The following is a 13,582-nucleotide window of genomic DNA, read 5'->3' as shown; positions in this document are numbered from 1 at the left end:
GGACCTGACCAATCAGAACCTTGGCGGGCCTGACCAATCAGAACGTTGACAGACCTGACCAATCAGAACGTTGACGGAAAAGCCAGGTATAGAGCAGGACCGCTCTATACTATGTATAGAGCGGCGCCAGCGCCGCTAAAAATAGCCAATCTACAAGCTCTCTACGCAACGCATGGTGAACTTGGTTCGCGTGGTTCTAGTGTCCACTTTACCAGAGATGCTGTCTTTGAATGGTAATATTCTATGTAGAGACATGTTACACTTATAGATCAATGGTATTGCTGAACCAGCAAGAAAGAGAATAGTGTGTAAATAGACAGTGGAACAGTTGTTGCTTAATGACAGCAACAGGAGCTGTGAAAAGACCCTGCAGTGAGTTTAAACCCCCTTGGTTCAAATACAGATAGTTAGATAGTACAGAAATGATTTTAGAACAGGTTGGCATTCTAAAATGTCAATATCAATTACAGAATGTTCCCCCCAGAATAGGCTCCAAGTTGTCAGGGAAGGTAGAGGGTGTGACGGAAGGGTTTTTTGTTAGTTTGGCTTTTGTTTTGAATGTATCTAGTTCATTATGAATTTGTTTTAACCTGTATTAGGTAAATAGTCATTTGTATTGTGTGTGCAAGTATCAATGATGTTAGATGGTGTTTACATATCGTCATAAGTTATTGTGGGAGTGTCATGGTGCCGTTCACTGTGAAGGTGCTGCTAGGCCAAGGTATATAAAAGAAGGTATGGCAATCTACGTCATTTTCGTCGGCCGGGAGACTGCAGCCATGGAATACATTGGAGTCTATGAGAGCCATGGTGGACCAGCTTAGAACAAACACTATTTATGAACGACGCCGACTTTTGTGAAATACTCGGCCCATGAAAATAAAAGACATATCACACATTGTTTTCTGCTGTGTCGCTTTTAGATGTGTACACTGTATACATTTATTGAACTATCTAAAGAGCACAAAGTAAGTTTCTGAACGTGCCAAAGTATCGCGAGACTGTCCATCATTGACCGCCTGACAACCAAATCTGCAGAGCCAGAAAACAGTGTTGCCATGTCCGCCTTTTTTTGGGCTTGTTTCTAAAGTGTAGTTGCTTACTTGGGCTTGCTTCACAATTTTTTAATTGTGAACTAGTGGTTCTCTGAACCCCCAAATGAATATGTATTCGTCCCTAACCCCCATCGGAAAATGTCTTGTGCCAGGGAGCCCCCCGTACCAGATTTGTGTTCCGTTGGAATGTTAAAAAAAAATAGCATATCTACAAGCTCACGTGTCGCGTAGTGACGCGTTGTGAGCTTGTACAGTAGATCGTCTCTTTTCAATGTTTACAGTATATAGGTTTAAAGTGCTCATAATGGCCTAGCGCCCTAGTTTCTTCTTTTGGGCTTGTTTTCCTAGACCTGGTTGCTTATTTCTCTCACAAAATCTGGCAACACTGCCAGAAACAATACAGGCCTCAGATACCTCAACACAATTATACAGTGTGCACATCGAAAAGAATTGATTGGAAAACAACATATGATATATTTTCTTTTATATTCCTGAACGGATTAACTGACAAAGCACGCAATCGTTCAGAAATAGTGTTTGTTCACAAGCTGGTCCAGCCGGCTGCCATAGACTTCAATGTTTGTCACCAAATGTCCGATTCCAGTTTTGGCTCCCATGCACGCCAACGGCGTCTGCCCGGCCCGTAGGCTTACTGTACCTTCTTCATTATAGCCTTGTTGTAGACCAGGAAGAACTGCATTCTGTACTGTGATGTCATAGTTGAGGAAATCATGTTCAAAATACCAAAACACAGAAAAAACACAAAACACACTCCAAAATCATGTTTATTATGTCCTCGACTTTAAAATAGGATTTGGGTGAAAAATTGGTAGAGTTTCCCTTAAATGAGGAATTGATTTCAGTGAGTTTTTTCTCCTGTCTTGACAGTACATTGTATTGCATTGTTTTCAAATGAAAACATATATATAATGTATAATTGATGTTGTTCAGAAATGTTGATGATATATTGTTGAAACTGATGTTGACTGACTGCATCAAAATTGCTCCTTGTTACCACGTGTGTCTAGTAATGTAGCTGATAGTAGCTGAAGGCCATTTTGGCTGAAACGTGTCCAATAGGACTGCTGAATAATAAAAAGGAGGGTGGGGGGTAAAGTCATTTAGTTACATATGTTCTTACCAAGGCTCTCCAACAGGTGGGGCTCATGTTGCTCAAGGGCACTGTAAAATGCTGCTCTGGTATCAGTTCCCCCTGGATCTAGCCTGGCTGTGTACAGTTCCCTCATTTGGTCCATGCTTGTCTTCTCAGCTTTAATCCTGGCATAGAGCTCAGGAGGGACCATTTTCCCTAGTCTGTCTACTATAGGCATGACCATGGAAACCTTTTGAATCAAGTCTGCCCTGTTCTGGATCACAAAATGTGCTGTTTGAAAGAGAAATAGACAGTTGCGTTAAATGCATCACAGGCAATTATGTCATATCAATCAAACATAAAGCTATCTGCATTGCTACATCCCCACATGCATAGTACTGTAACAACTGGTATTTATATTTTTGGAATAAGATATTGATGTACACACTAGCAAACACAAGGTTTGACAAGCCATTGTTTACCTCAAGCATTGAATTGTACCATGAACAGAAAAAGCTCACCTTTTTTTTCTGCATCCTTTTTTTCTGAAGTCAAGCTGTCAACAGCCTCCTGTTGTACACAATCATGTTGTGTCAATAATATCATGCCTGAAGTGCTATTAAAAGCAGCACTATGTAACTTTTCTATTCTACCCTGGATTTTAACCTGGTTTCCTGCGCAAATGCACAGTGTTTTACCATTGAGCTAATAAAGCCTGCCTGCTTGCTCAGGGAATACATTGAATCTTGACCTTCAGGTCAACCTTTTTGTCAGATCCTGTGTCTAGGTGAGGTGACACATGACCTTTGACACGATCTAAATGTCTCAATAGAAGAGCAGGAAGACAAAATACAACCACCCCAATTTTATAAGTTATAGTGTATTCACATAAGTTATACTGTATTCACATAGTGCAGCTTTAAACAACATTATGTCTTGTATGGTTTTGTATGTTTTGATGTTATATTTTATATAGAATAATCTAGAATAATTGGTCCTTAAGCCCATCAATTTATACATCAGGGTAAATGGTGTGTGAGCCTATAGAGCAGGGGCGTGCTGGGACCAAAACCGGTTGGTTTTTAGAGCAGGGGCGTGCTGGGACCAAAACCGGCTGGTTTTAACCCAGCAACCCTATGTAAATTACAACACTGCTGAAAAACGTCCCAGCACAACAGTAACGTAATTAATAATTGGGCCACGCGACCCGGAAATTACCGTAATAATCCTAAAACAGGAGCAAAACATTTTTTCAATAATATAAAAAAATGTTTTTTTTTTTTTTGGATGGACCACCGGCCGTTCTGGAATGTTCCCAAATGTCCAAGTGGCCAGCACGTCCCTGCTATTAATAGAGACACACAACATGCACTGTGCACATCCAGAATAAATAATTAAATACATGTCACCACAGGGCGATGCAGAGGCTGCAGACACAACTGGACTAGAGAGCATTGAGGTGGGAATGTGGGTCACTAAGGCGGCTTTCCATATGCATGGCCTCACCCTACCCCACACCACACCGCCCACTTGCCTCGGTTTCCACTACAATGAAGTGGGAAGAGTGGTGTGTAAGTGGTACTACACTGGTGCCTAAAAAGTACCCAGTCCTGGGTAGGTCTGAGCATAGATATATATAAAGGCTAGATGACTCACCCGCGCTGCTGGCCAATGGAGTACGACGTCGCCACATGGCGGCCATCTTGGGACGGTCATTCATAACATTATGTCTATGGTGCATATACTTTGAAATAACCATAGCGTGCTCAATTTTCATCCGATTTTCAAACGGTTTGGTGTTTTGTAAACACCAATGATGTAGTTATGATATTATTGTATTAAAAAAAAAACATGATTATAATTATAAGTATGCAGTATCATAACTACATCTTTGGTGTTTACAAAACACCAAACCGTTTGGAAATCGGATGAAAATTGAGCACGCTATGGTTATTTCAAAGTATATGCACCATAGACATAATGTTATGAGTGACCGTCGCAAGATGGCCGCGGTTGAGCTACGCTTGCGCCGCCCCCTTGAGCCATCTAGCCTTTATATATATCTATGGGTCTGAGCTGGGCTAAGCGGGGCTAAATCTGTGACCTATAACACTGCTGCTACTGTTTGGTCGGCTCACAGCTGTGTCTGTCCACACAGGTCGCTGTAAAATCTAAACACTACGGTAGCAGTGTTGCCATGTCCACTTATTATAAGCGACATTGGGCTTATTTTCTTTTTATTGTAAAGTTGCTTGTAAATATTGGTAGTACTTTTACTCCACTACAATTATCTGAAAACGTATTAGTTACTAGTTACTAGTTACTTTTCAGATATAAATGATTACATTATAAAACATTAACCACTTAAGCCCTATCCCTAGGCTATTTGAAACTAGCCGATCTACAAGCTCACAACGCATCGCATCGCATCATTGTAGATCTGCTATTTTCAAACATTTTAGTACTTTTACTTTTGGTACCTTAAGTACATTTTGATACCAATAGTTTTTGTACTTTTACTCAAGTAATTCCAGACTTTCACTTGTAGAGTACTTCTACATTGCAGTACTTTTTCCACAACTGCTTGTTTCTAAAGTGTAGTTGATTATTTAGGGCTTGTTTCCATATGTCGTTGAAAGCTGTGGTTCTTAAACATTTTCATGTGAAGGACCCACAAATTAACCCTCTAAGACCCAGCGATGCTTTTTAGCAACAATTATATTTTATAAAGAAAGGAGTTTAAATAATTTGTTTTTCTGTTATTTTTTAATTTTTTCACCTCTAAATCCTCATTGGGTCCTATAGGGCATCGCAGTTCCCGCCCACTTCCTGGTGCCACTGCAAAATACTCAATGCATTTCTCCCATTGACATTTCAAAAAATATTTATATCAATTAATCTAAGCCTAGAATCAAGCCATCTAGGGTCCTGGTGAATCATGACCATAAAACGTTTGATTCTGTGAAAAAACTTTTTTGAAAAAGGCAAAACAAAGGGTATTTATTAAATATAGTATATCATATAATTAAATATAAAATAAAATAAAATCACAGAAATAAACGTTTTATGGTCATGATTCACCAGGACCCTGGATGGCTTGATTCTAGGCTTAGATTAATTGATATAAATATTTATGGAAATGTCAATGGGAAAAATGCATTGAGTATTTTGCAGTGGCACCAGGAAGTGGCCGCATAACTGCGATGCCCTATTGTTTAGTCTTACAATGCCATTGGCCAGGATATTTGCATTACGTAAATACCCCCCACAGAGCCAGGAATCATCACAACTTGAAAAGAATCCGGGTCTTACAGGGTTAATATGTAATTGTCCAACATTATGTACATATATATTTCTTAAATAGCAGATGCACAAACTCACAATGCGTCGCATCGCTACGCATTGTGAGTTTGTAGATCTGCTATTTTCAAATAGAAGTAGATAGTCGCTTCTTTTGGGATTGTTTTCATAGACCTGATTGCTTGTTTTTTTGCTAAACCTGGCAACATTGAATGTGCGTTGATGAACGCTAATAATGTTTAACAAGGTCTTCCCAACAATAGCGAAGATTAAAGTCAGGGTGAACATGGCCAAATAATAACTTAATAGCCAAACTAGCTCTGAGGAAGCACGCTAGCATTTAGGCTAACTCTGTAGCCTGAGGGTGGCATAGGGGGGTGGGGGATTCTGCGAGGGGGGACTTTTTTGCAATGGAAACGCAAGACATTTTGAAGCGGTGCGGTGCGGTTCTGGACTGTGCGGGACAGTGTCGTGCTTAAGCTGTCATGGAAAGCCGCCTATAAAGCACCCTCCTCTAATGGAGTACCAAGTTTAAAGGGACACTTCACCCAAAAAAAACTTTGCTTCAATGGAATGGACTTGAATTGATGGATTTTTTTTGTTTGTTTTTTGTCTCATTCCTAAGACAATAATTTGATGACCGGCAGCAGTTCCGATAGGAGACACAACGACTCGTTGTGTCTCCTACCGGAATCGCTACCTACCGGTCCGCTGGTGTCCCTTTAAAGGACAACTTTGGTTTTTTTACAACCATGGTTTATATTTTAGCTTGTAATTAAAGTAAATAAAAGATGAGTGCTATTTTTTTTTCATTTACTGCTTTCTATAGTTTTAGCAATTTTCGCTATATTTTTTACAGTGGGCGGGGGCATTCTGTCCAGTGGTTAAATATGCCTTTTTTACACAATAAAACATGGTCCTGTGGTCTTTGATGGCCAGATGTGAGTTATTGGGGGCTAGAAGAGCTACTGTAAATAATAATTAAGAAAACGCCGGGTTATTGTGTAAAAAAAATACATATTTAGCCACCGGACAGAATGCCCCCGCCCACTGTAAAAAAAATATCGGGAAAATTGCTAAAACTATTGAAAGCAGTAAATTAAAAAAATGTAACACTCATCTTTTATTTACTTTAATTACAAGCTAAAACATAAACCTTGGTTGTAAAAAAACAAAGTTGTCCTTTAAGCAGCAGCAACAATGAGCTTTTGATGTTGCTTTTCAGTTTTTAATACAGAGATATTTATGAATATTCAACAGTTTAAGTAGCTATAGTTAATGCGAAGCCAATATATCGAGGGCCAATGTGAAAACAAAATGTATAAAGTTTGACCTGTTCCTTAGCTCTTTTTGAAGAACAACACTTAAGGTCCTTACATACCGGCGAATATGCGAATATACGCAAAATTCGGACTCGTTCCGAAAAATTAAAAGACGCTTTTTTCGCTCCGCGAAACTGGTGTGGAAGCTTGCATTGACTTTGTAAGGTTTAAAAAAAAACGTATTATTTGCATGAAAAAAATCGCCCCGGTGTGTAAGGACCTTTAGTGTGTAAACTGTAATGGACTTAACATGAGCTTGTACTTGATATAATGTGCAATATTTTTGACAAATAAATAATAATAATACATTTGGTAGATTGCAATATCAAATGTTGTAAAGCGAGCAGATCAGTCAAACATTGCACATTGGGTTAAATTGCGGAGTTTTAAGGTATGTTACTGTATATACTTATAGAAAATACAGACAGTAAACCTACTACAGTCATGATGTGTGTGGTCATCTGAAAGCTGTCTGAGGACAAAGGTTGAAGCTGTTTACCTGCTCTGAGGAACCTTTTGTTTCTCCACAATCATCATCCACTCTGGACTCCATCTCTTTACACTGCTGTTGAAAGAGGTGTTGATTTCATTATTGAAGAAACTGTGTGTGTGTGTGTGTGTGTGTGTGTGTGTGTGTGTGTGTGTGTGTGTGTGTGTGTGTGTGTGTGTGTGTGTGTGTGTGTGTGTGTGTGTGCGTGCGAGCGAGCGCGCTTGAGCGTGCGTGCGTGCGTGTGTGTGTGTGTGTGTGTGTGTGTGTGTGTGTGTGTGTGTGTGTGTGTGTGTGTGTGTGTGTGTGTGTGTGTGTGTGTGTGTGAGTGAGTGTTTAAAGTATAATATAGGGCATAAGTGGTTTTGACAACAAGGTGGCACTGCTGAACTATAGTCCCACATGGATTGTGGGACTGTAGGGAGAGAGTTTCACAGTTTTACATGACTAATGCATAGTATTGCACTTTTCAAAACAATCAAATATCATTATTTGTAATTCTTGTCAAAATGGCATTGTAATCTGGACAGGCATTGACTTTCAGGACCAAAAAGTGTGGTCTTTCAGGATAGAATACCGTATTATATCCACTGCTGTCATGAAGGCCAGAGAACAGATTAACAAAGAACTTTAAAGACTTCAAACTCACTTGTCATCTGGTAACAAGTGCTTTATTTTCTACATCCAGCCTGTATTAACAGTGGATAAAATACAATGGAGTCAAAGCTACAGTAGCTAAGTGGCGAGTCCAGCTCTGAGATGATGAATCAGTTTAAAACTCTACAGCAGAGAAATCAGAGATCAGGTGGTGTAGTTGTACAATGAGTCCACTACATGGTGCACATTAACCACATCAAACAACAAAGACTCATTTAGGGAAAGATAAAACAGTGTTACTGGGGAGGTGACGGTGTTTTTCACTTAATGAAGGTTTATCTATTGTTACCTGGTGTTTCATCTGGCCATCACTGAAAACAAAGAAAAGAAATCAGTATGCAAATGTTTTTTATACAATTGTGAATGTTCACTCATTCCATCTGTGCAAATGTGTTGTGCAGTTATTTGTAGACAATGACATACCCGTCACCTACTCATCACGTAAACATACAATTAATCAAATATCATATCCACATTTTAAAAGACTACTGTTTGTAGAAACAAACACAGACTTAAAGCTTTGCCAGACTATACTGTACAGTGACAGGTATTCACACACCCCGAATGAAAACAAACCCATGTTGGTATGTGAATTATGTCTGTTTCTCTCACCAACAACAATCACATCATCCTGTACTAATAAAACCCTTAAGTCATTTGAAGTAGCCTATTATTAAAGAGAAGAGCTTCAGCTGCAGACTAAATTCTACAGGGCTCACACTACTGGGATACACAGCTCCATAGTAACTTATGTTTCTATTAAACACAACTCCATAGTATAACTTACGTTTCTATATATTTATATTAAGCACAACTACACAGTATAACTTATGTTTCTATTAAAACCCATGCAAGACTGGAGCCTCGTTTTGACCTTGAGGATTGATCATACTTTCATAGAGTTTTGTTATACAGTGCAATACATTGTAATCTACAGTTCTAGCCGTTATCTTATAATTCAGTTCAGTATTTCATACAGTCAATTGTGATTATACATGTAATGATATGAGCAAATCCTATTTGCCTACTCGATTACTTTTGCCTGTGTTGATCAGTACATCCGTTGACTAGTAATGCCTAGCTAGGACACACAGAGCATGCGCAAGGAGATCATTCATTCATGTCTGAAAGCCCGCCAGTGAACGTTGTTGTTGTTGTGCCTCTCCTGTAAAACTACTACCAAGATTCAACCAGTAAAGAACCTCTACTCTTTCAATAACTTGTCTTCATTGAATGAACCCACAAACACAAAGTAATACAATACATACTACTAAACTACTCTACTGTATTGTATTACAGTAGCATAGCACAGTGGTTCTCAACCGTTTGCAGGCCGCGACTCCCCAAAATAATCATATTTGAACTCGGGACCCCTCAACCATGACAAGCACTTGAAATTGATTAAGAGCGTCTGCTAAATGCCTAAACTGTAATTGTAAGAGTTGAGGCATATACATTTGGTTTGACTCGGTTCAGATGAAAAATGTCAAAATAGACAATCTAAAAGTTCATAATGCCTTGCAATCAGCTATTTTCAAAATGTTTGCCTTTGTTCTTATATTATTAGAAAAAGAAAAAAAATCCAGACCTGCAGGTTGAGAAACACTGGCATGGCACACTCTTTAACCGAGGGTGACGGCACCATAGCGTACAGTACGTAGGTGTGAGACATCACATACCTGCATACAGATTCATGAGCAGAAAGCACATGTGACACATGTGACAGGTGGGAACACTGTGGGCGGGTCTGGAGATGACTTATGAGAACAGCCAGCCAATCAGGGCATCAATAAGTTCACCTGTTGACAAACCTCTGTATCAGTTGGTGTAAAATGCTGACAATCTCAATCATTGTCATTGGTTCTTTGTTTACCTTTGATCTTAGATTACTATTGCTATGCATTTGATGTATAACCCCGTCTTTGTGGCTCTGGATTAAGAGCGTCTGTTAAATGCCTAAATTGTAAATTGTTGTTTTGGGGGTATTTGCACATACCTGGAACATCTGTATTCAGCCATACTAACTATTAAGATCAGTGGTCAACTATTTTAACATTACCCATCCTGACTTTTAGGAGCAGTGGTCAACTATTTTAACATTTACCCATCCTAACTATTAGGAGCAGTGGTCAACTATTTTAACAGCACAAGAGGAGCAGTTACGGGTTAAGTGTCTCGCTCAATATTGTTATTAGATAGGTACGAATCAGCAATCTATTTTAACATTAATTAGAAAGTGCACTGCTTGGAGCACAGATATCCATTCCAGTCGGAATGGAATAATGAAAAATATCAAATATATTAAAAATATAAGTATTTTATTATTTTCTGTATAACCTTGATATTTCTTTTAGGAAAATTAACATACTGTGCTAGTTCCATTGATTCAAGCCAAAACCAAATTAATTGATTGATTATTAAAATGAACATTCCCTGTAAATGCATGTGGCGCACCCATCTGATCTTTGTCAGCTGGCTTAGGTATGATAAGGTGAACTTCATGGCCTTTTAGGGCACTGAATTAATAGCATCCCAAACTTGAACGGCTGCTCCTTATAGTTAGGATGAGTAAATGCACAGGACAAATTCCGCTTATGTGAACATTTACTGTGGCAAATACAACAACAACAGCTAAAGGGCACAAATATATGATGAATTTTCTTATTTACAAAAAAAAGTGGTGCAAGACATCTTTAGCATCAGCATCAACTAATGATGATAATAATAACTAGAACTAGAAAAAGTGTTCCTCGGAGCACAGGTCTCCGCCAGGTCAGGTAGGTTATTGTGTGGCAGCAATGTTCGGAATTCAGCAATCAGGATGTAATATGAAAAATTGGACGGAACCATCTTGACCACTTGACTATAGAGATAATGGGTACTGATTTGCATGATGTTGGGACACAATTTGTAGGAGTAATATAAAAAAGAAAACTGTAGCGCTGCCACACATGTGTAAAAGAGGATTTAGTTTTATAATGGCATTTAAAAGTTTATGCCTATGAATTAAAATAGTCCTTAAATTAACGCCATCCTTTAAGGGTAAGGTCCTATCGTTTGTGATGGTTATGTTTTCATTTTGTTATTGTTTTGGGGGGTTTATATGTTTATGCTTTCATTTTGATGTATTGTGATGGATTGATTGACATTGATTGATGGGTCTGTGACGGACGCACCATATAGTGTGCGGAAGTTGCCGGCCCTCAGGGGGGGGAAAAGAAATGACAGAGACAAACCGTCAGGGAGTCCACGGGAGACCTGGTTTAGTTTGATTATTTGTCTGTTCCTCGAAGCTATCAGTGGAAAATAGCAAAGGCCACATTATCTGTCAATACTCACCGATAAAGGGAAGAAACGCTGAGGACATTCTTCTATTGGTGAGACCGTTTATTTTGTGTTTGTATCCAGCGTGGATACGTTTCTTTTCTCCGTGGAGATCTGCCGTTTCTTTGGATTATTCCGCTTCTGGAGAGGATTACTTTTGCTTTTGGATTTCTTTTGGACTAACTTTTTTCGTGCTGTTTTGGGGGAGCGTTTGGGAGACGCTACAAGGAACAATATTGGAACAATAGGCGAGTGCGCGCGAGCGTGCGCGAGACGCGGACTTTACCGTCGGGCTTCACGATCTGCTACTTTTGCAATGCATGTATTATTTTCCTGTCATTTGATTTAGATAAAAGGGTTAACTTGACCACAAACTTTCGTGCTTTATTTCTGGCTGTGTTTATTTGTTGTTTATTTGTTGAAGTGCACTGCTCTCAACATAATCAATTGTATCTTTAAAGAGATCATTCAATACCCGTGATTTAAAAAATAGTAACAGTCAAATATATAGTATCTGACCGTTACATATGGTGGCCCGTACGGGGACTGATTTAAATTGATTTTGTTTTGTTTGTTTTGTATTGAACATTGAACAATATGGCAGAACACCCAGTAGATACAGCCGAGGTTATTGATACTCCATCTACTCCAGTGAATGAAAATATGCCTGTATTTGGTGACCCCGATTTCACCGCAGGACCTTTCGTCACAAGGAGAAATCCTACTGATGAAATATCCTCTTTATTGAGTGATTTGTACTTAGAAAATGACGGTCAAGACGTTAAAGCACTTGTTGGAAATAACGATGATAATGAGGATGATGATGATGATGATGTTGATGATGAGGAGGAGGAGGAGGAGGGGGTTGGTGATGGTGTTGGGGTTGAGGCTGAATTAAATGTTACTGGTGACAGACAGGGAATACAGTATGCTACACAGGCTGATTTTGGGCAGCTTAAAGACATAGTGAATGCTATGAAGGATTATGGGGAACTTAAAGGTGAGGTGAATTCTCTGAAGGAACAGGTGGTTAAGCTGGAAACTGATTTCAGAGATTCTGTGGACAGTGCCCTGAATAGAGAGACCCACCTAAGGAAATCCATTGACACTGCCCTAGCCAGGGTGGACGAGGGAACTGCAGCAAGCATACAGAGACTAGAAAGAGAGACAGTGAACTGTATGTTACGTAGGGATGACAAATGGAAGAAGGAGCTTGATGGCTTAAGACCAACAAGCACTCCTGTGGCAAACCGAACCAGAAATGTAGCGGTTTCTACAGATGTCAGCTACATAGCACCCCCTAGATCCCATAGTCTGCCTGGTGCACATTCACTCTCCTCTCCGTCGTACTCCAAACCTCCCGTGAAGTTGGAGTTTCCTACATTCGGCGCCACGACTGAAACTTCTGATGTCCTTGCCTTTGTCGAAGAGTGTGAGAACTTCCTTGGGCTCAGACCCCTCTCCAACCCGGAACTCTTAGGAGCACTGTCTTCTGTCTTCAAGGGGCCAGCACTCAGCTGGTGGAAGGCTGAAAAAAGCCAAGTTCATGACTGGGTCTCATTTAAGAGTGCCTTCATGTCTGCTTTCCTTCCCTCCGACTACATGACTGAAGTAGAGGAGAGATTGAGGGCCATGGTGCAGAAACCAGAACAATGTCTCAGGGACTTTGCTTATGATTATCGTGCACTATGTCTCAAGTGGAAGCGAGACATGCCAGAGGACGAGATAGTGAGACGCATCCTGAGTAATCTCAACCCAAAAGTGGCTGGCTGCCTGAGGGGGACTGTGACGACAGTGACCCAGCTGGTGAAGGTGGGTTCCATGGTGGAGAAGGACTTCTCAGGGTCCCAGGAGTACTGGCAGAGGGTGAAGGCAAGTACCGAAAAACAGGGAAAGAAGGAGAAGAAGCAGTCTCAGAAAACAGCAGAGCTTTCAGTAGTACAACACCAGGGCTACAAAAAGAAAGAACCCAGGATCCTGTTAGTCCCGGTTACCATCAAGGGAATATCAGTAGAAGCCGTTGTGGACACTGGGAGTTCATACACGCTGATTAGGGAAAGTCTGGGGAAGCGGATCATGTTACCCGACGAAACCTTCTTACCGGCAGGAGGACAAGGATTTGTCCTAGCCGATGGGACAACTCGCCACGCTTTGGGAAAGAAAGGTGTCTGCTTCGACTGGCACGGTATGAAAACCACTATCGACACCCATGTGATGCAGGACCGCCATCTTGTGTTCCCATTAATCCTTGGGCTGGACTTCCTTTCTGAAACTGGTGCCATTCTTGATCTGGCTAAGAGGAGATATGGGTTGAAATCAGGTAAAGGTTACACCTATTATCCAT

At 40.2% G+C, this 13,582-nt stretch overlaps 1 protein-coding gene across 4 annotated transcripts in view; it reads right to left on the bottom strand.

Moving 5' to 3' along the window:
• Nucleotides 1-13,582, bottom strand: part of LOC311055341 (protein NLRC3-like) — a 47,920-nt gene that overhangs the window by 12,778 nt on the left and 21,560 nt on the right. For 3 of the 4 annotated variants that reach the window (XM_084071490.1, XM_084071491.1, XM_084071492.1), the window contains 5 exons: nucleotides 9,594-9,713; nucleotides 8,204-8,225; nucleotides 7,270-7,335; nucleotides 2,670-2,718; nucleotides 2,197-2,439 (listed from right to left, as the gene is read on the bottom strand). In XM_084071490.1, the coding sequence (XP_083927616.1) occupies nucleotides 2,197-2,439; nucleotides 2,670-2,718; nucleotides 7,270-7,335; nucleotides 8,204-8,215 (370 nt within the window). In that variant the 5' untranslated portion in view covers nucleotides 8,216-8,225; nucleotides 9,594-9,713. The remainder of the gene's footprint in view (nucleotides 1-2,196; nucleotides 2,440-2,669; nucleotides 2,719-7,269; nucleotides 7,336-8,203; nucleotides 8,226-9,593; nucleotides 9,714-13,582) is intronic. The other variant, XM_084071493.1, reaches the window with a different exon arrangement.

The sequence above is a fragment of the Gymnoscopelus microlampas genome (assembly GCF_963454915.1).
Source record: "Gymnoscopelus microlampas genome assembly, chromosome: 11".
NCBI lineage: Eukaryota > Metazoa > Chordata > Actinopteri > Myctophiformes > Myctophidae > Gymnoscopelus > Gymnoscopelus microlampas.
The sequence above is the reverse complement of the archived record's forward strand: the minus strand, read 5'-3'. Positions and strand labels throughout refer to the sequence as shown.